This window comes from Aotus nancymaae, unplaced genomic scaffold (genome assembly GCF_030222135.1).
Source record: "Aotus nancymaae isolate 86718 unplaced genomic scaffold, 86718_ANA_hifiasm-v0.15.2.pri h1tg000028l, whole genome shotgun sequence".
Classification (NCBI taxonomy): Eukaryota; Metazoa; Chordata; class Mammalia; order Primates; family Aotidae; genus Aotus; species Aotus nancymaae.
In genome coordinates, this window is record NW_026988441.1 from 14718568 (window position 1) to 14740314 (window position 21747).

A 21747-nucleotide genomic window follows, 5' to 3' on the forward strand; every position below is an offset into this window, starting at 1 on the left:
CAGAATGTAGCGGCAGCAGTGGTGGCATGGCTATCTCCATGCCAGTCCGATCCCCCCAGAGTGGGCTCAGCCCAGGGCTCCTGCGTGGAGGGATGCACTTCACATGGGGTCTCTCCGAAGCCAGCAGCTCCAGTCTAGCCAGCTTGTTAATCCCCACAAAGCCCATCTGCCCACTGACCAATGTGCCAAATGGCCTTAAATTTACTAACTCGGGTTAGCTCCTACCCACCAAATGTGCTCAAGACAAACAGCCTTTAAAAGGTTCCAGGAAGCCGGGCGTGGTGGCTCACGCCTGTAGTCCCAGCACTTTGGGAGGCCGAGGTGGGTGGATCACGACGTCAGGAGATCCAGACCATCCTGGCCAACATGGTGAAACTCCATGTCTCTACTAAAAATACAAAAATGAGCTGAGTGTGGTGGCATGCGCCTGTAGTCTCAGCTACTCAGGGGGCTGAGGCAGAAGAATCGCTTGAACCTGGGAGGTGGAGTTTGCAGTAAGCTGAGATCACGCCACTGCACTCCAGCCTGGGCAACAGAGTGAGACTCCGTCTCAAAAAAAAAAGTTCCAGGAAATCGCAGATTTGGCAAACTGGGACCAGTTTGCACATGGACTGTGGCAAACTGGCTGCTTCCAGGGGTGGGACAATCCTGACCTATTCTGGGGAGTGGTGGGTGGGTAGGGGGCTTACAGGCTGCTTCGACTGTTAACTCCCTACTTCCCACTCCACCCCTGCCCTGCCTTGGCTGGAATCGTGGTTTGCTCTTCCAGATCCAGACGTTATCTCTGCAAATTCCCACCCAAGACAGCCAGACAGGGTCCCCCCACACCACACACACACACACACACACACACACACACACACACAAAACAAGACAATGTTTTAATTGTAAAACTAACTTGAGGCAGGGGTGGGTGGGCCGGGGCTGCGCTGGCCGGGCAGGAACCTCGTTCTTCAGGCAGTGGTTCTGCCCATGCCACCCCGCGGGACAGGGACCATCTGTCCCCCAGTGGGGACAGGGGCTAGAGTGTTATAAAATGACAATATAAATAGACTTCTAGAAAAGAGGAGGCTGGCCAGGTGCAGTAGTCATTTGCTGCAGAGGCTGGGAGAGGGTGGGGGCGCTGACCCGTCTCCCCATCCAGCCACAGAAAGGGGGTGCAGGGCTAAGCGAAAAGGCCACTCTTCGGACATTCATGATCAACCCCCACAATGGCTCAGGGGGAGAGGGGGCTGGGTGTCAGGCAAGGCGCCAGACACCCCCTTGCAGGCTGGAGGACAGGGTGGCTGGGCCTTGGCACACACGCACATGCACACTCGCACACGTGCACACACTCGCACACACACACTAACTGCTTAGTGTTCGCTCCACCCCCAGCGACCCCCACTGCAGATTTCCAGTGATGGGAGGCCGCTGTCCTTCCTGGAGACAGAACAGGGGGGAGGGCCTGTCCCAGAGGGTGGGGGTCCTGGGAGCCTCACTTGCTCCCATGAGTCCCTGTGTTTTTCTAAAAGTCACGAGATCAAAACCGGAGTTCAGTAGTAGGGTCCCATCTACCCCCAGCAAGGAGGGTGGTGCCACGCGGAGCGTCTCCTGGGCTGGGAGGAGTGGAAGGGCTGGCCCCCTACTGGCCTCGGTGGGGTGGGGGTGACCCGGGGGGCTCTTTGGTCGACGGGTGGGGCGCTGGGCCTCATCTGGTGCGGTTCTGGCGCATGAGGGGCACGATGCTGGCGGGCGGTCCCGCCTTGGCCAGGAATGGGTGCTTCAGCAGCTCGGCAGCCGTGGCCCGCTGGGTGGGGTCCCGCACCAGCAGGCGGTCCAGGAAGCCCTTCAGGGATGGCGACACCTGTGGGGGAGGGAGGGAGGGTCAGAGGGCGAAGGTCCCCAATGCTCGTTTGCTGTGGGGCCACAGTTTCCTCCTCCGTCAAATCAGCTGGCAGCATGTACCGTGCAGGGATGAGGCAGAGGTCATGGGTGTCCAGAGCTGGGGTGTAGACGGGACAGGGACAGTGATGGTGCCTGGGATGGTGCTGTGTGGCCCAGAGGAAGCGACAAACCCCCAGGGGCTCAGGTACTCCCTATTTCCATGGCTTAACAAGGAGCTGGAAGTAACTGGGCCCCAGAGATGCCCCTTTCCCTGCCGGTGAGTCCTCCACTAGGAAGGTCCCAGCCCTGTCCTCCACCTCTAAACGTGCAGATCTCTCTAGGGCTGGGCAGGGCCAGGGCAACGGTGAGGGTGCAGGGGGCTTGTGGCTCTGCTGCCTCTGTCGCCCAGGCCCCACAGAGGGGGTCTGTACAGACACACACGGCTCGGGGTGGGGGCCTAGCACACAGTGCCATCTCAGGCGCCATCGCCATCCCCATCCCATCTGCACCCTATGCTCCGCCTGGTGACCCGCCGGCTGGTACACAGTTTCCCAGCCAGAGCGGGGCCCACCTTGTGTAGGTTCTTCAGTCGGGGTGGCAGGTTGTCCCGAATCATCTTCATGGCTTTGAGGGGTGGCTCATTGAAGTAGGGGGGCTCTCCATCCACCATCTCAATCACCATTATCCCCAGCGACCAGATGTCCACCTGGGGCGGGCGAAGGAACAGCAGGGCTGAGCTGCAGGGGGATGGTAGGTCCTGGGGAGGCCCCAGCGCCGTCTCTGCCTCTGCCGCCTGGAGTCCTTGGCCCAGAACTCCCTCTTGGGCACCCAGCCAGCAGTCCATGTGCTAATCCTCCAGGGAGCCCTGAAGAAAGCTGCCCGCCCAGCACCTATCCCTCTTCTTGCTGCCAACTGCCCCCAGGTCCCCTCCCGCCCTCAGCCCAGGTAGCATCCAGTGGTGGGTTCAGGACCCAGGTGGCCTCATCAGCATAGTTGAGACACAGTGATTGGTTCAGAAACAGGCACATGACCTAGGCTAAGCCAATCAGAGCCAAGCTGTGGACTTTACCCAAAACACCCAGGGAATGAGGGGAGCCCATAGGCGGGAGACATTTCCCAGAACTGCTGGGGTGGGCTCTGCTCCCACAAAGGGAAAGCGGCCTGCGTGAAGACATTACTCAGAAATCAGAGCCAAGGTTGGGAGCAGTGGCTCATGGCTGTAATCCCAGCACTTTGGGAGGCCAAGGCAGGAAGATCACCTGAGGTCAGAAGTTGGAGACCAGCCTGGCCAACATGGTGAAACCCCATCTCTACTAAAAATACGAAAATTAGCCGGGCATGGTGGCAAGCACCTGTAATCCCAGCTACTCAGGAGGCTGAGGCAGGAGAATCACTTGAACCCAGGGAGGCAGAGGTTGCAGTGAGCCGAGATTACACCACTGCACTCCAGCCTGGGCAACAGAGCGAGACTCCATTTCAAAAAGAAAAAAGAATAAATAAATGAATGAATGAATGAACATACGTATGCCTGCAGTACCTCCTTATCCAGAGCCACTCCCGGAAACCATTCCCCAGGCTGAGCCCCACCTCCAGCCAGCACGGCAGCAGGACAACCTAGCCACCCCAGGGCTCACCTCTGGCCCGTAGGGAAGGCGGGAGATGAGCTCTGGGGCCATCCAGTAGGGCGTGCCGACCAGCGACTTCCTCCGGGGCACTTCCTTGCTCACCTGGGCGCAGAACCCGAAGTCTGACAGCTTCACCTGGGGCAGGGCAGAAGCAGTCAGCAGAGCTGGTACAGTGGAAGGGCGAGCAGGGGCGTCCGCCTGCGTAATCCGTCAGCTTCACACACGATGTGTGGCCCAGAGGTCAGAGCTGGGCTCCAGAGCCAGACCACTGGGGAGCTCTACCACCTCCCAGTGGGGGCCCTCGGGCGAGTCACCTCCCACAGGATCCTCCCATCTCCCTCCCTGACAGCCTCTGGGGCTCTTGGGAGTGGTAGCCTGAGTACTGCAGACAGCAAAGGCCAGGCGAGGCTGGGAACGGGTGGCCCTGAAGGCCTGTGCCCTGGGGCCCTGCTGCTCTGGAGCGTCTTGAGTTGGGTTGGAGAGGAAGGTAGCCTTGAGTTGGGTTGGAAAGGAAGGGGCCATAGCCTGCCTCTATAACAACTAGGCCCCCCACACCTTCTTAGGAACTGTGGGCCCCTTTATGATTTTTTTTTTTTTTTTTGAGATGGAGTCTTGTTTTGTCGCCCAGGCTGGAGTGCAATGGTGAAATCTTGGCTCACTGCAGCCTCCACCTTCCAGGTTCAAGCAATTCTGCCTCAGCTTTCCAAGTAGCTGGGATTACCAAATAGCTGGGATTACAGGCGACTGCCACCACGCCCAGCTAATTTTTTGTATTTTCAGTAGAGACAGGGTTTCACTATGTTGGTCAGGGTGGTCTCGAACTCCTGACCTTGTGATCCTCCCACCTCGGCCTCCCAAAGTGCTGGGATTACAGGTGTGAACCACTGCACCTGGCCCCCTTTCCGAATTCTGAGGATCTCTATGGGTCTTGTCTCCAAAGAACACCCCCACAACCATGGGAGGACAATCTCAGGTGGCCTACAGATGTCGCCCCCAAAACACATCAGGATGCAGACATCCTGAGATTTCCACAGACTGTCATTGAAACAGCTCTCTCTGCCTCTGCCTAGACTGACTGGTGGGGCTTTATTTTCCTTGGAGGAAGGGATGGAGTCATCCACTTCTGCAAGAATTTCACTGGAGTCAAGGGCCCTTTCCTACAGAAAGTCAGGTCCACCTTGCATTATAAATGCCACAGCCTGGGGTTCAGAACCTCAGTCCAAAGTATGGGAGACAGGGCTGGGTTCACGGCCCAACCTGGGTGCTGGGCAGGCAGCGGCTTTTCAGTGGAGGGCAAAGCCTGCAGCGGGGACTGAGCTGTCTGCCCAGATCCCTGCCCCTGGGCCCAGCATCCAGTGCTGACGGCAGAGCCCCCACCAGCCTGTGCCCTCCCACTGCACAGAGCCCCCACCAGCCTGTGCCCTCCCCCTGCACAGAGCCCCCACCAGCCTGTGCCCTCTCACTGCACAGAGCCCCCACCAGCCTGTGCCCTCCCCCTGCAGAGCCCCCACCAGCCTGTGCCCTCCCCCTGCACAGAGCCCCCCACCAGCCTGTACCCTCCCACTGCACAGAACCCCCACCGAGCTGGAGCCCGACTCTGGGTTGCTTGAGGGACAGATGAAGTCCCGGCTCCTCAAGACACAGGCCTAGAGGGTTGAGCCCACCTACCCTCAAAGGGGATGGGGAGAGGAAGGGAAGCCCTGCCGTGGGAACCCCAACCCCCACAGCCCACTGCCTGTCCCCTCACCCTGCCGTCATGGGTCAGCAGGATCGAGTCGCTCTTGATGTCCCGGTGGATGACGCCCTGGGCATGGAGCACCGACAGGGCCTGCAGCACTGCCAGGCACACGGCTGCGATCTGCTCCTCGTTCATCCTGCGGGTGCGGGGTGAGCAGGGGGGTGGACAGCCCCCCAGGGGCGGAGGGGGATGAAGCCCTGCCTTGGGCTGGGAGGAACCTGAGACAGAGTGGGGCTTGACCCCACTCTGGTGCTGGAGGAATGGAAGACAAGACCCCATTCCCAGGGGGCCGAGGGGGACGCAGCACGGCTGGTTTGGAGATGTGGCCCCACCCCAAGCGGTCTGGAGGGGACCTGGTCAGGTCACAGGAGGAGTCTGAGGCCCCGGCAGTACCTGGTGTGGGTGACAATGTCGGTGAGGGCGCCTCCTTCCAGGAACTCCATGACCACCCAGAGCTCGTCGCCCACCAGGTAGCTGTTGTACATCTCCACCACGTTCTCATGCTGATAGTCCCGCATGATCACCACCTGTGCAGGGGTTGGGTCAGCGGTGGAGGGGCGGGAGGGGGCGAAGGGGGACAGGAGGGCTGCCCAGGCCCACCTCAGACCCAGCCACCGCCACCCCCCAGGTCCCCCTGCAGTTCTACATCGAGCTTGTGCTCATGGGGCCACCTGGACTGCCCTCCCCTACTACTGCCACGGCCACGTGGGCCTCAGAGGCAGCCTAAAGCCCTCCCCTCCCTTCTGGGTGCGCTCCCCCAGGACCACGCCCATCCAGGTCAGTCCTGGGCTGGTGCTGGGGGGAGGTGGGAAGAGCACTAGAGCTCAGGGCTGAGACCCTGGATAAGCAGGTATCGGGCAAGGATGAGAGAAGAAGCGTGTGCGTCGGGGCAGATGAGGAACCCAGGTGGGGAGCTCCTGGTGCATCCGGGGACTGTGATGCATGGTGGGTCCAGAGGGGCCTCATACACCCGGCAAAGGGGCCCAGGCTTCCTCTCGTCAGGGTGCTGCGGGGCACTGCCAGGGTAAGGTGGGATGGGGATGGGGTGGGCCTGAACGTGAGAAATTTCCTCTCGGTGGCTGTGTGGGCTGTGCTGAAGGGACGCCCGAGTGGAGGCCGGGGCGGGGCCTGTAGTGGGAGACGATGGGCTGTGCAGACCAGGTGAGGAGGGGCTGGCCTGACTGACAGGCTGGGGCGGGGCACGGGGAACCCAGGAGGGGCAGGTCTGGAGGACACTGTACCCTGGAGCCCAGGTGGGCCTCAGTGGGTGCAAGGGGCCTGGAAGACACTGGGTAAGGGGTTAGTGGGCCGAGGAACCCTGGGTCTGGGGCTCAGGGACAGAGACGTGGGTGAGGACACTGTGAGGACAGAGGCAGGGACCTACCTGGGGGGGAGGAGATGGCCTGGGGGTGGGGAGGAGTGAAGGGAGGAGGAGAGCCTGGCCCAGCACAGAGGAGTGCAGGGAGAGGAGGGAGGGCAGGGCGGGAGGACGGCAGGAAGAGGAGGGAGGGCACGGCGGGAGGACGGCAGGGAGAGGAGGGAGGGCAGGGCGGGAGGACGGCAGGGAGAGGAGGGACGGCAGGGCGGGAGGACGGCAGGGAGAGGAGAGAGGGCAGGGCGGGAGGACGGCAGGGAGAGGAGGGACGGCAGGGCGGGAGGACGGCAGGGAGAGGAGGGAGGGCAGGGCGGGAGGACGGCAGGGAGAGGAGGGAGGGCAGGGCGGGAGGACGGCAGGGAGAGGAGGGAGGGCAGGGCGGGAGGACGGCAGGGAGAGGAGGGAGGGCAGGGCGGGAGGACGGCAGGGAGAGGAGGGAGGGCAGGGCGGGAGGACGGCAGGGAGAGGAGGGAGGGCAGGGCGGGAGGACGGCAGGGAGAGGAGGGAGGGCAGGGCGGGAGGACAGCAGGGCAGCAGCTCCTGCACCTCGTTGAAGAGCAGCTCACGTCTCTGCTGCTTGCGCAGGTCCATCTTCTTGACGGCCACCAGCTTGCCTGAGCTGCGCACGGTGGCGATGCACACGATGCCCGTGGAGCCCTCGCCAATCTTGATGAAGTTGTCCAGGTAGGATCGGGGGTCGCCCGGGTCCACCACCAGCTGCAGGGCAGCCCGGAACTGCTCGTGGGATACGCGCTGTGGCTCCCGCTGTGGCGAGCGGGGGCCAGGGGGCCCGGGAACAGCAGGGGCGGTGGGGGCGGCAGGGGCACGGGCTGGAGGGGCCAGTTGGGGCTCCGAGGCGTGGGGGCCCAGCATTCCAGGGCTGGGGGTGCCTCGGGCTCGGGCGGGAGGCCGGGAGGAGGAGGAGGACTGGGGGCCGGCCAGGCCACCCGCTGATGGCCCATTAGGGGCCATGTCGTGAGGCTCCCCCTGAAACAGAAGAGAGAGGTAACTGTCAGTGAGGGGTGCCTGGGGCCAGCTCTGCTCCCTAAGCAGGGGAGAGGCCCAGCGATGGGACAGACACATGGGTGGTCAGGATGAGATGCATGGTGGGTGGGGCGGGGCTGGAAGGTGGGGACGGGGGAGCAACAGGCAGGGGACCTCGGGGGCCCTGGGGTGGGGGATGGGTTACCTGGGCACCCCGGGATGGGTGGTCGGTGTCAGCCCTCGGGTAGGTGTTAAAGGGCCGGCCAGCTGCCAGTTTCGCCCCACTGGCCAGACCAGCAGGCTGAGGGGTGCCGACATCAGGCCCAGAGAGGGGGCGTTTGTCCCGGGAGGACTCCTGGGGGCCCCCTGAGCCCTCCCTGGAAGACTTGGGCCTCTTCTCTGGCCCTGCCCGTCGCCTGTCACCACTGCCGCCACCCGCCTCGCTGTGACCGGCGATCCGGCCTCGACTGCCTGCCTTCCCCGGGACTGCTCTGGCCGTGGTGGCCGGCTCCTCCGGTATCCCATTTTCCTGGCGGGCACGGGCGGGCGGTGGCGGGCTGTCTCTCCGCAGGGAGTTGGAGCGTGTCACCGACATGTTCTCAAACTCGCCCAGCAGCAGCGTGAGGGCCCCATCCTTGGCACCTTTGCTGCCCCGCACGATGGTCTGGGGTCCCGGGCAATGGTGGGTGGGGGCCCGGCAAGGAGTGGGGCACACAGGACGGGCATCCAATACGCAGGGACAGGACGGCACGACACACACAGAGACAAGACAGAGACGCAATGAGGAGATGCCGTGCAGTGACGATGGCATGGGCGGTGGCCCCTCCCCCGCCGGGATGCAGCTGCAGGGTCAGAGGAGTGATGGCCCCGGCCAGGGTGCTGCCTCCCTGGGCTGGGTGGGACCCCGGAGAGGCACCCTTGTTTTTCTCCTGTTCCCCAGATGGGTGGCACAGTCCTGCCCTGTGGGGTGGAGGGGAGGGAGGGCAGAAGCTGACCCACCCCATAATCAGGCCAAGGGCTACAAATTACAGGATGCTGGGGCCAGGCCCGGGCTGGCACTTCCTCCCCTGTGGGCGCCAGTGTTCGTGAGCCCCAAAACCACACTCTCTGCTCCCATGAAGGACAAGGGGTGGGGGACAGGGAGAGTCACAAAGGCCTGGTCCCAAAGTAGAGGGCAAGGGTGTTCCAGGAGCCAGGTGCCAAATAGAAACGCATGTGGGCACCAGGCAGGGCGTCCAGGGCGTCCCGAGTCCCCCGTCCCCACCCACCATGGTCTGAGTTGTGTTGTACAGGGCTCCTCTGGCCCTGCTCCATTTCCAGGCACACGGGTGTCCTCACTGCTCTGCCCCCTCCTGTCCTGCTCCAGGGCCTCTGTGCTGGCTGCTCCCAACCTAACTCTAACCCTAACCCTAACCCCTTGATCATTCCAAGCTGATGCCTGGAACATCAGCTCCCAGAGTCCCTGTGGCTCCCTCTCTCCACTCTTTCAGGTCTTTGCTCAAGCTCCCACTGGCCGCCCGTCATCTAAAATGCCAGCCCCTGCCCTGCCTGCATTCCACCTAGAGCGCCTGACAGCGGCCGCCATGGGGCACACAGGCATCTATCTGCTCCCGGCTCTGCCCAGTGCACTCTCCTGGGGGCAGGGATTGTTTTTTCCTGTCTGCTTTGGGTCTCGCTATATCTCAGCATCTAGACCAGCATCTGGCGCACAGCAGGGGCTCAGTGGACTTTTGCTAAACCACACATTGATGAGGTGGTTGTGCAGGGCCCACAGTGAGCTGAGAACATGGGCCCTGCCTGGGGCTGCCAGGCATCTGCAGCTGGAGGCCTGCCTCTAATGTGCAGCAAACACTGATCCCACAAAACCTGTGGCCTGCTGCTGCCCCGTCTCTCCTGGCCATGGCTGTCTGCCTGAAGCCGGGCCTTGCCCAGGGGCCCTAGGAAAGCAAGGTGGACACAAGGCCAGACTTTGCTGTTAGAACAGGGGGTTGAGGCCAGGTACGATGGCTCACCCTTATAATCCCAACACCTCGGGGAGGCTGAGGTGAGAGGATCACCTGAGGTCAGGAGTTCAAGACCATCCTGGCCAACATGGCGAAACAGTCTCCACTAAAAATACAAAAATTAGCTGGGCATGGTGGTGGGCGCCTATAATCCCAGCACTTTGGGAGGCCGAGGTGGGAGGATCATCTGAGGTCAGGAGTTCAAGACCAGCCTGGCCAACATGGTGAAACCCCATCTCTACTAAAAACACAAAAATTAGCTGGGCATGATGGTAGGCGCCTGTAATCCCTTGGGGGCTACCCCGGAGGCTGAGGCAGGAGAATCGCTTGAACCCAGGAGGCAAAGGTTGCAGTGAGCTGAGATCGCAGTGCCACTGCACTCCAGCCTGGGAGACAGAGTGGAACTCTGTCTCAAACAAAACAAAACAAAAACCAGGGGGTGGAGAGGGCCCTGGGAGACCTGGGGCCTGGCCAAGGGCAGCAAACACGTGCCCATGGGGCCCCAGGTCAGTGCTGGCCACGAGGCCCTGTGTGTGAATTCAGGTGCCCTATTTCCTGATAGGACAGTCACAGCCAGGCCTCACATCTGGCAAGCCAGGCAGGGGCTGGGTTTTTGGAGACATATGCCAGTGGCCACGGAGCCAGGCGGGGCGTGGAGCAGAGGGGGTCGGGTGCGGCCTGTGGCCCACAAGAGCCAGGGCCACACCTGCGGAGGCAGCTGCCACTCGGCTCCAGCTGGTCTGTCACCAGAAGCCAACAGCTTTGGAAGTGAAGTCTGTCACTTTTTAAGTGGTGGCAAAGAAGTCAAGGCATTCAAAAGCGCCCTGCGTGGGCCGCACAGACCCTTCCGTGGGCCGCCACATTGAGGTTGCAGTTGTGTCTGTGGCCAACTTGCGGGTCTTGGCGCTCCTCCCCGCCAGGCTGGGCTGGGCACCGGGAGGGGTGAGTCCAGGCACACTCATCTCCACCCACTGGAAACAAACCTGGCGAGCTACCCCTGGCCTGCGGCCCTTCCCGGTCCCCACTGACCACGGGAAAGAGTCCAGGCTCCGAGGCTGGCTTCCCGAGGCCCAGCACAGGCTCCTGCCAGGCCAGCCTCATGCCAGGCCACACCCAGACACCGGCTCTGCAACTCATAATTGCACATGGAGGCAGGAGAGGGGTTAAGAGCATGGGGCTTGGAAACAGATGTTGGTTCAAATCCCAACCCTGCCATTTTGCTCTAGATGGCAGGAAAAAATAACCCAAACCCTGAAAGCCTGCAGTGTTCCACAGGGGTGATTTCCTCCACGAAAGCCCAGCTTCCCCTGCATCTGCTGCCATCCTCCTCCTCCTCCTCGGCCGCGGTGTCCCCTTCTCCCAGAAGCTTGCCTGGACCCCTGGTCTGGGTCAGGTGCCTCCTCCGGGCTCCCCCATCCAAGCCCTGACCACTGGGGGCTGTCACTCTCTGGGAATGGGTCCGTCCCCCACTGCCAGGAGCTCTGGAAAGGCTCAAGGGTAGGACGGGTGTGTGGTCCAGGGACAGGAGCATAGCACCCAGGGCATGAGGCTCAGGTTGGAGGCTGGTGTGGGGCTGTCAGATGGGTCACGGAAGCCTCAGGTTGGGGTGGCATGGGGTTCTCAGAACTTGGAGCCAGTGGGTGGAGGGTGGGTAAAAGGCCAGCCTTGGACCCAGGATCAGGGTGGAAGTCGGGGGTGGGTCTATTTCCATGTCAGTGAAAAGTTGTTGGTCACAGGGTCGAGTGTGGGGTGAGGGCCAGGCCACTCTGGGGGTGGGTGTGGGCTGGAGGAGGTGGTGGTGGGTGCTGCGTACCTTGGGGGCCCCAGGCTGGATGGAGGTGATGCAGGCAGGGTCAACGAGGGGCTTGGGCCGGCGAGCTGACTCCTCGATCAGGCTCTGCCACTGGCGGGGCAGCCCGGTGAACTTCTGCTCGTGCTGGTCGAAGCCCGTGTGCACGCGGTGCTCAAAGTTGGATGGCGCGGAGATCTCTACCCGCTTCTTCCTCTTCCCAAACATGGTGCCGGGGTCTCAGTGCAGCCTGGGCGAGGGAATCATGGTGGCTGAGTGGCAGCAGTGAGCCTGCCCGCATCTTTCTCTGCCCCTGCCCTGTCCTTTCCATCCTCATCTTCCACCGGGACCCACAGGAGGCAGCAGCCTCCTTCCGGTCTCCCTGCTCACCCCCTACCCCATCTGCACGGCACACGCAGCCAGAGGGCACCCGTGAGCACCCGAGGGGCCACATCCCTCCGCTCAGAACCTTCCTGCCTGTCTCTTATGGGCCCACAAGGCCCCGTCGCTTCTCTGTTCTCATCCCTGGAGACCTCAGGGCCTTTGCAGGGGCTAGCCCCTCTGCCTGGAGCTCACTTCCCAGTGTCCGCACAGGGCTGCCCCTCCCCTCCTTCAGTTCTCAGAGCAGCAAGGACTCCTTTCCTGACCACCCCAAGTTCGAGACCAGCCTGGCCAGCATGGTGAAACCCCGTCTCTACTAAACATATAAAAATTAGCAGGGCATGGTGGCATGCACCTGTAATCCCAGCTATTTGGGAGGCTGAGGCAGGGGAATTGCTTGAACCCAGAAGGCGGAGGTTGCAGTGAGCTGAGATCGAGCCACTGCACTCCAGCCTGGGCAACAGAGTGAGACTCCGTCTCAAAACAAAACAAAACAAAAACAAAAAACCACAAAGCGGCTGAGGGGAGACACGCTGGTGGCAGCGGCCCACAGGGAGCCGGGAGAAATATGGGAAGGGGAGCCAGGCGCCAGAGTTCCACTCTCCACCACATGCTGCCGTGACCTTGGGCAAGTGACCACCTCTCTGTGCCATGGATGAACCCCCACGGGGCTGCTATGAGAGGTAGTGAGTGACTGGGAGCAAACAGCTCAGGGTGAGGCTGGGCATATATGCGGGGGGCCTGTCTGTGGGGGCCACTGTGGTGGCTGGGGCGGTCCCCACAGTGTCTGTGGGAGGAGGGGCCCAGGTCCTGCTCTCCTGGAAGGCCCCATCCCAGCTGTTCCAGGCCTGGGCCCTGGAGTCACACATACCTGGTCTAATGCTGGTGGGACAGAAGTGCCCTCAGGCAGGTGACCTCTCCTCTGGGGGCGTCGGGTTACTCATCTGTGAAATGAGAAGAATGCATCCGTTCACTCATTCATTCAGTCATCACTCAGCAATGGGCCTCCTCTGTGGCCACCGTAGGGACCCAGACAGCCTTTGACCTCGTGGGAAGTTCACGTGGGGCACAGACCTGTCCCCATGCAGCAGCAGCCCAGAGTGGTCAGGGCTGAGTTGGGAGCACGGGACCCTGGAGGGATGTCGGGGTGGGCAGCAGGGAGGCTTCCCAGATGAGGGGAAGCGTGGACCAGTGGACGAGGGGACACGCAGGTGGAGTTCTGTCTTGCTCCCAGCTGGCTCCCCCGCACCTGGCATGGCGCCCAGCCCAGCGAGTCCCATGGCCCTAGTGAGAGGACGGAGGACGCGCACATCCACGTGGGCCCCCCACACCTGCTCCTCCTCCCGGCTCAGGCTGCTTTCCTGGGAGCAGCTCGGGAAGGTGAGGCCCTGGCCCAGACGTAGGACCATTGATGGGAGCCAGCCAGGGGAACCGGTTTGGCAGCGGGAGCCCCGTGGGAGGCGGGTGGGGACCCGGCAGCCAACCTGTCTCAACTGGTCCCAGGAGGCCAGCGGGTGGTCAGAGCCAGGCCTGGCCAGGGCCCCCAGGGTTGGCCCAGTTTCCCTGCTTGCCCTGGGGCCTGGGATGGAGGGCAGGCAGTGGGGAGGGGCTCCTTTGTCTCTGCCCAGCCCCTTCTCTGAGCCCAATGCCAGCGCCCTGAGTGCAGCCCACCCCTCCCTCACAGCCTTCTAGCCCTGCCCACCCCCTGGTGGCCCTGACCTACTCTCTCACAGCTTTCCAGGCCCAGCTCCTCGGGTCATCCACACACCCCGAGTGTCCCCATCTCCCCACTCTGCCTGCTGTCACTCCAGATCTGCGTCCCTTGTCCTCCGGCCTCTCTGTCCTCCCAGAGGTCCCTCCACCCCCTTTGGCCCCATGCCCAGCCCCTGCCTCTTCACCGTGAACTTGTGGCCCCGCCCATCCCACTCCCTCCCCACTTCAGGGCACTAGGCAGTTCCCACAGCCACAGGAACAGGATCAGCCATGTGACCCCATGATAAGCCCAGAGGGCGGAGAGCGGGGCAGATCCTGAGGTCCTGGACGCCTGGGGCTGGCGGGAGCAGCCTGGAGGGTGGGCGGCTGACCCGGCTAGCAGCACAGGGCTGGGGATGTCCTCCAAAGCCTGGGCTCCTGCCCTCCCACCCACAAACCCCCAAGGGAAGGGGGCAAGGGGCACGCCTCCGGATATTTGCCCGGGGCCACCCCTTCCCTCTGGGCACTGCACAGAGGGCAGGACAAACAGAGGAACTGACCGTGTTTATAGTGACCAGGCAGGGGCCCCACCCCAGCCCCTCCTGGGCAGCTCCAAGTGCTGCCGGCTCCCCTAGCAGGCGCTCCCTTCCCACCGTAAGCTCCTGACCTCATGGGGCCCGCAGAGGCAGTGCTGGGCCTGGGAGAAGGGAGAAGAGCCGAGCAGAAAGGCTGGGCCTGCCCAGGTGGCAGGGAGGGAGGGGTAGGGGCTGGGCTTCCAGGCCAGCCCCAAGCTTGGTAGTCAGCCGCCCAGGGCTCCAAACCTCAGCAGGGCTGCTATGACCTGCCCTGTGTGACCTCACTTTCTGTGTCTGTGAAATGGGGATCTAACCCAATCCGGGACCTCAACGTGTGGCCCTGTGTGAGCAACTCAGCCACGCTGTGCCTCAGTTTCCTCCTCTGTTCAAAGATGGTGATGACAGTAGCTGCTTCCTGGAGTTTTTTAAGGAATTAGGGAGAACACAGGGCAAGAAAGGTCTGGGCCAGAGACTGCGGCTGCGATCAGAGCCAAGGCGAATCACACACAGCAAGTGCTCAGTCAGTGCGGTCACCATTACAATAGCAGCCAGCACTTACTGAGCGCCTACTGTGTACCAGCCCTCTTCCAGGCACTTTACCCGGAGTCCCACATCTGACCCTGGAGGGAGGGGCCATTATGAGCCCCGGATTACAGACACGGAAAACAAGGCACAGAGAGGGGCCTCATTAACCCAGGTGACCCAGCTAAAGTGACAGGGTGGATGGACACCAGACTCCAGGCGTGTCTGCAGAGATGCGCGGGTCCTGGACCTGCCGTGCGTCTCATCCTGTTCCATCCTCACAAGCATCCTCATCCCAATTCACGAGTGGGGAGACTGAGGCCCAGAGAGGGGAAGGCCCTTGACCAGCGCACCCAGACAGCGAGAAGCAGCGAGGATTTGAACCTGGATGGTTGTGTGTGGAAGGCACTGAAGGCTGAGCTCTTACCTGCCTGTCCTGCTGCCCTGGAGGGCTGGGGTGACGCCGCTGGTTTTGTCTATTACTATTGATTATTATTATTATCCTCCTAAGGCTGGTCCTGGCTCCCTCTCTCCCTCCTCATTCTTTCTGTCCACCCCCAGACCTTGCCTTTCCTCTCCTGGCCTAGTCTCTGCTGAGTGAGGGTCCCTCCCTCGTGTCTGACCCGTCCTGGACCCCATGGGTGGTGGGAAGGAGCACCAAGTGGTCTCCCAGGCTCCCACCTCCCCCATGGCTGTTCACCACGCTTTCCCACAGGCCTTTGCAGCAGGGAAGATGCTTAAAACCAATCCCCGCCACCAAATGTGGCCTAAGGCTCAGCTTGGTACCCCCACCACCATCGCTGCCACCACAAGGGACCCATGGCCCAGAGCAGATGCTGACACTGAGCTCACCGGTGCCCTCAACCTCGGTGGAGTGGCCATTCTGAGCCCCATTTTGCAGATGTGGAAATGCAGGCTCACAGAGGTAAAATCTCTCACTAAGTTCACCAAGCAGAGTTGGGCCCGGAAGCCAGTCCTGCCCACTCTGGAGTCCACAGCCTGAAACCCTTTCCTGACCCCCACGATGCCTCCTCATGGCCTGAGAGTTCCCACAGGACACACCCATCACCAGGCTGCCCTCTCCTCCCAGGCACCCCTGCGCTCTCTCTGCCCCAGCCACACGGGCCCCCTGCTGTTCCTCGGATCCGAGGCATGGATCCACCTCAGGGCCTTTGCATGGGTGAGTGCCCCACCTGGACTCTCCTCTCACTGGTCCGTAGGCGGCTCTCTCCTGCCCTGACTTCCCAGGCCCGCCTGTGCTCACAGGCTCTGCTCCTGTCCTGTCGCCCTCTCGCCTGTCTCTGCTTTATCTTCCCTCAGGGCTCTTACCACGTATATGGAGTGTGTGTGTGTGTGTGTGTGTGTGTGTGTGCATAAAATTCTTTTTTTTGAAACAGAGTTCAGCTCCTGTTGTTGAGTGTAATGGCGCGATCTCAGCTCACTGCAACCTCCGCCTCCCGAGTTCAAGCAATTCTCCTGCCTCAGCCTCCCAAGTAGCTGAGACTACAGGCGTCTGCCAGCATGCCCGGTGAATTCTGTATTTTTAGTAGAGACGGGGTTTCATAATGTTGGCCAGGATGGTCTCGATCTCTTGACCTCGTGATCTACCCACCTCCGCTCCCCACAGAGCTGGGATTACAGGCGTGAGCCACCCCGGCCGTGTGTGTAATTCTTTAACATCAGCCTCTCCCCCTAGAATGTGTCAACTCCACAAGACAGGGACTGTCCTCTGTCTTGCCCCCTTGTAATCCAGGGGAGCCCACGGTAGGGACTTGGTGGGATGGCGGTCCCTGTCCGCTGCACTACACCCCTGCTCAGAGGCCTGGCAGCTTTCAGATAAGCAGCTTGGACCTGGGGGCAGGAACCCCAGAGCAGCAGGAAGATGACGCCTTCTGCCCCAGCCGGGGCCTGGATGCCTGTAAAGTACAGTATTTAATCCCCAAAATGCAGGCACATTTTGTATCCTACTCTAAAATGTTTATTTCACATTTTTAAAAATCTTTTGAATTGTTTAACATGTGGGACAGGCAGCGTCGACCCAGCCTAGCAGACACTTCAGATTTTCCAGTCCCCTCTGCGTCCTCTGATCTTTTACGGGAGGAAGAGGGTAGCACTGCCCCCATTCTCCCCCACAAGGTCATCGGCCCAAACGGCAGCAAAGCAAGATCCACCGTGTGACAAAGCTGTCGGTGTGAGCAGACGTGTGTGCAGAACCCCTCACCTCCTGCCCTTCCCCCTCCAGGCTCTGATCAAAGCTGCAGCCCCCGGAAGGGAGAGGGCTGGCTTAGCTGGAACGCAGGGGCCCAGGGCAGAGCAGGGGAGGTGACCAGGCCTACAGGCATCCTTTCCTCATCACTAAAATGAAACCCAAATCGGGAAGGGGACCCAGAGCGCTCACTGTCTCCAGCCTGCACTCAGGCTTCCGCCACTGGTCCCCACTCACCACTCTGCCACAACCTTCACCTACCCCCTGCCTCAGTTTGCCCTCTGCCTTCTGCGGATGTGCTCTGATGGTGGAGGCGCTGGGAGTCTGGCCTCCCGTCCCGGCACAGCAGGCTCCTCGATGTCCCAAGTCCCCCACGCCAGTCCTGCCTCAAACCATGGCTCAGCTCTTGCCCCCACCTTGCACAACCCCTGGCCCTCCTCTATCCACATCTCTCTTCCGGCATCCTGCACTGAGCCTCGTTCCTCCAAGGAGTCCTCAGGCTTTGGGACTGACACATCCTCAGGGTCCTCCTTAGCAAACATCTACTCCATCCACAAGTGACCCCATCACACCCACCCATGCATTGACCTATGCATGTGTCAATATCTACCAGGGACTGACTCTCTGCTGGGCCTGGGGCCCTTAGCAGTGCACCCAACAGTCAGAAACATCCCTGTCCTTGCAGCACTCACATTCTAGAAGGAAGCGGGCAGTCAATGTTTGAGATAAACAATATCTGCTAAGTCAGGTGAGAAATGCTGAGATGGAAAATAACGCAGCGATCCAAAGGGAGCTTGGCTCACTGCAACCTCTGCCTCCCCGGTTCAAGCAACTCCCCTGCCTCAGCCTCTCGAGCAGCTGGGATTACAGGCGCGTACCACCAAGCCCAGCTAATTTTTGTATTTTTAGTAAAGATGAGATTTCACCATGTTGGCCAGGCTGGTCTTGACCTCGTGATCCGCCCGCCTCAGCCTCCCAAGTGCCAGGATTACAGGCGTGAGCCACCTAGCCTGGCCAAGAAATATTAAACAAATGCACACACACAATTCTACATGGCTTCCCACTTTGGCTGAAACACTGTAATTCAACACGGCCCTGACTGGGAGGGCCCCGCCAACCTCGAAAACCTAATCTCCTCCCCTCGCTTCCTCCAGCGCTGGCCTCCTCCGTGTATGTCTTGGACACATCACAGCTGTTCCAGCCTCCGGGCCTTTGCACGTATTCTTCCCTCTGCCAGAACTCCGCCGCTCAGCCTTTCTTGCTATTCAGGTCTTAGTGCAAATAAAACCTCCTCCGAGAGGCTGTCCTGATCCCTTAGCAAAATCTCTGCCCTGCTTTTTATGTCTCAGTGGCACTTACCACCCCCTGGCATCATACACCTACTGACTGGCGGTCCCCGATTCCAACTGCCCCCAGTGGAATGTCAGCGCCCTGAGGGCAGGGACCTCTGTCTAGTTCTTGCTGGCATCTAGAGCAGTGGCTGGCACACAGTAGGTGCTCGGGACATATCTGTGGAACAAATGAGTGATGCCATGACCAAAGTAATGAGCCTGGGTCCCTCAGGAGGCGCAGGGCAGGGGGATGGGGACAAGGCAGACACAAGCCGTTCACTCACTGCCTGGCTTGACGCCTGGGGGGAAAGTGGGTCTTCAGAGACTGAATCTGGCTGTTTCGCAAGTAACCCAGTGTGTGTCCCACCACCACAAAAGGTTCCCCCACTGTGAGTGCCCAGGCCCTCCCCACTGCAGGGGCCCACCCAGCCATGTGGCCTAGGCTGGGAATCGCAGGAAGTGGCAGTGCATCTTGGCAAGAGTCAAATCACATGGGGGGTGCCTCTGGAAATCCATGAGTCCCCACAACAGGTAAGCTCATAAAGAGACAGATCCGGGGAGCACCCTGGCCTTCGGAAGCAGAAGCAGAAGCGGAGCCTCGGAGGAGGGAGCAGCTCTGCTCTCCGTTCCCCTGGGTAGAGTGCCATCCTTGCCACCAGGCTCGCAGGCTCTGCACGGACTGTGCCCTTGGCCTGGGTCCTGAAGTGCTGACACCCACCCCCCACCTGCAACCTTTGCCTCTTTTTTTTTAAGAGTCTCACTCTGTTGCCCAGGCTGGAGTACAGTGCTGCGATCTCGGCTCACTGCAACCTCTGCCGCCTGGGTTCAAGCAATTCTCCTGCCTCAGCCTCCCGAATAGCTGAGTTTACAGGCACCTGCCACCAGGCCCAGATAATTTTTGTAGCTTTAGTAGAGGCAGGGTTTCACCATGTTGGCCAGGCTGGTCTTGAGCTCCTGACCTCATGATCTACCCGCTCTGGCCTCCCAAAGTGCTGGGATTACAGGTGTGAGCCACCATGTCCAGCCAACCTTCACTTTATTATCCCTTCCTCTTCCTTCAAACTGCATGTTCATGGCTGGGCGTGGTGGCTCACGCCTGTAATCCCAGCACTTTGGGAGGCCTAGGCAGGTGGGTCACCTGATGTCAGGAGTTCAAGACCAGCCTGGCCAATGTGTCGAAACCCCATCTCTACTGAATGTACAAAAGTTAGCTGGGCATGGTGGCACGTGCCAGTAGTCCCAGCTCCTCGGGAGGCTGAGGCAGGAGAATCACTTGAACCCGGGAGGCGGAGGTTGCAGTGAGCCAAGATCTCACCACTGCACTCCAGCCTGGGCGACAGAGCAAGGCTCCATGTAAAAACAAAACAAAACAAAAAAACCCTGTACATCCCAAGCCTTCTCCTTGACAGCATCTGCCACAGCTGTCATTTTATATCTGTCCATATGGTCCTTGATTAATACGTCTCCTGCGATGGATGGGCAGCCCCATGAGGACAGGGCTTGCCTCTCCTGGCCACTGCTTTGTCCTCAGCACAGGCCTGGCCCAGTACAGGGGCTCAGCAGTCAACTGGTGGTTAAGAGCCTACTGCCCAGTCCTAGGCACTGGCTCTACTACTCCAAGCTGTGTGCCCCTGGACAAGTTACTCAACCTGTCTGGGTCTCGGTGTCCTCATCTGCAAACAGGGGGTAGTGATAGTCCCTACCTCCTGGAAATGTTGAACAAGCGAATAAGATAACACACGTAAAACACTTACAACAGTGACTGGTGCCCAGTGGGGCCTCACCTCAGGCTTGCTGCTGTTATCATTACTGCCATTCTTGCTGCTGAATGATGAATGAATGAATGAAGAAATAAACTACAGAGGATGCTGGGCACGGTCCCCTGTGCAGAGCAAATGTGCTAGTCTTACTTCTCCAGGGCTGGGAGTGGGGAGCCTGATGGGCTGTTGCTGTCTGATGACGGGTCGGCCTTTCTCATGGACTGGGAGGCCCAGGAGGGCAGGGCCTGGGCCCATCTTAGCCCCCCTGTGTCCCTAGCCTTGCCCAGCACAAGGTAAGGTACGGCAGAAAGTGCGGCTGAATGAAGATACGGTGCAAGGAGATCTTCATGGACCAGGCACACCCAGTCACTTCCAGGGTCACCCAGTGACTGAGTGAGGCATAGCCTCACGGAAACTGCCCCCCATGCAAGCCAGACCCCAGGACCGTGCTCCCACAGAGAGGCTCAGGGACCAAAACTCAGACACCTGCAAGTCCCCAGCAGACGGGCACCTGCTGTCACACACATGTGGAAACTCGGTGACCCAGCCCCAGCCCCAAGAAAGGTACGGCCTTCGCACGTGCTCAGGCTGGCTCCAGTGGCCAGGCGGCGGACCCTCGTTCCCCCGGAGCCAGTCTGGTCCTCCCTCCTGAGGCCTGGCCAGCTCACCTCCACCACGCTCTTTCCTGCTTCCTGGGCCACCTTCAACAGGGCGGGCCTGTGGACAGACAGGCTTCCAGCTGGGAGAGCAGAGTAGATCCAGGGCTCCCCAGGCCCTCGATGTAGGCACTCACTGAGGAGAACTGGCTGGGTTCTGTGCTCCAGCCTCCGGGGCAGCGGTGACGCGGCCAGGAGTTGAGCCTCGGCTGTGGCTTCCACCCACGGAGGGCGGGAGGGAGGCGGGGCTGAGCCTGGGGCCCAGGTGGGTGGGCCTGGGCCACGTGGCCCACAGCTGCCTGGACAGAGAGCAGGGCTGGGCGGGCACCCCAAGACAGCTTGTGCTTCAGCAGGGTCGGTCTCCCACCAACAGGCACACCCTGCCTCACCCCCGCAGGCCAGGCTAGGTGCCAGGAGCTGGAGGCAGTGAGTACACAGCAAGGCTGAGCGCCTGTGAGGCCGGCCAGGCAGCTAAGGGGCAGCCAGGTTTGAAGCAAGGAACTGGGGTGTGTGCGTGGGGGCAGCTGGGGAGTGACAGGGCCACTAGGTCCGGGATACAGCCCCGGGGAGAGGGGTGGGCGGGCTCTGATGCGGAGGCAGAACTGGAGAGCTGGAGCCGACTTTTCCTCCACACCGACCAGCTGCGATTCCAGCAAATGCCCAGCATGGGCTAGAGGAAAGGGGCCACTGTGCCCCTGTCACCCATGAGGAGGAATCTGAGACTCAGCCTGACCGGGGAAGGGGCGAGGTCAGGGGAGATCATGGTGAAGCCCCCGCATCACCATCCGGAGGTGTGAGAATGGGGCTGGGAGGTGTGGATGGCAGAAAAAGGAGGGAGCAAGGCCGGGAGGTGGAACACCATGCTGGTGCCATCTCACCAGGATGAAACTAACCCTGCTGAAAACAGGCAGCTCAACGCAAAAGGACCTTACTCTGGGCCTGGCCCTGCTCTTGCCACAGGTGTGGGCTCAGGCGCTTTGCCTCACCGCTGCCCTAAATGGCACAGGTCCTTCAGCAGGCCCCTTTCATCATGGAGGAAGCTGAGGCCGGAGCAATGCAGTGACTTGATGCCCATGGGGAGGTCAGCGCGGGGACTCCCAGGTAGGGTGTCAGTCCTGGTGTCTGTCCCCTTAACCAGCTGCTCCGAGCATGAGCCTGGCGTGATTATAACCCCCATTCTGGAACAGGAGAAAAAGATGCTCCACCCACACCCCTCCCTCCCCTTCCAATCCCACCTCCTGTGC

At 60.9% G+C, this 21747-nt stretch overlaps 1 protein-coding gene across 2 annotated transcripts in view; it reads right to left on the minus strand.

The window, feature by feature from the left end:
• Positions 1 to 862: 862 nt before the first annotated feature.
• PAK4 (p21 (RAC1) activated kinase 4) overlaps positions 863 to 21747 on the minus strand; it is a 50953-nt gene continuing 30068 nt past the window's right edge. For both annotated transcript variants that reach the window (XM_012435850.2, XM_012435858.2), the window contains exons 2-10: positions 12633 to 12705; positions 11405 to 11630; positions 7794 to 8252; positions 7151 to 7591; positions 5623 to 5756; positions 5239 to 5365; positions 3501 to 3626; positions 2438 to 2572; positions 863 to 1846 (exon numbers count right to left, since the gene is read on the minus strand). In XM_012435850.2, coding sequence (XP_012291273.2) covers positions 1691 to 1846; positions 2438 to 2572; positions 3501 to 3626; positions 5239 to 5365; positions 5623 to 5756; positions 7151 to 7591; positions 7794 to 8252; positions 11405 to 11608 — 1782 coding nt within the window. In that variant the 5' untranslated portion in view covers positions 11609 to 11630; positions 12633 to 12705 and the 3' untranslated portion in view covers positions 863 to 1690. The remainder of the gene's footprint in view (positions 1847 to 2437; positions 2573 to 3500; positions 3627 to 5238; positions 5366 to 5622; positions 5757 to 7150; positions 7592 to 7793; positions 8253 to 11404; positions 11631 to 12632; positions 12706 to 21747) is intronic.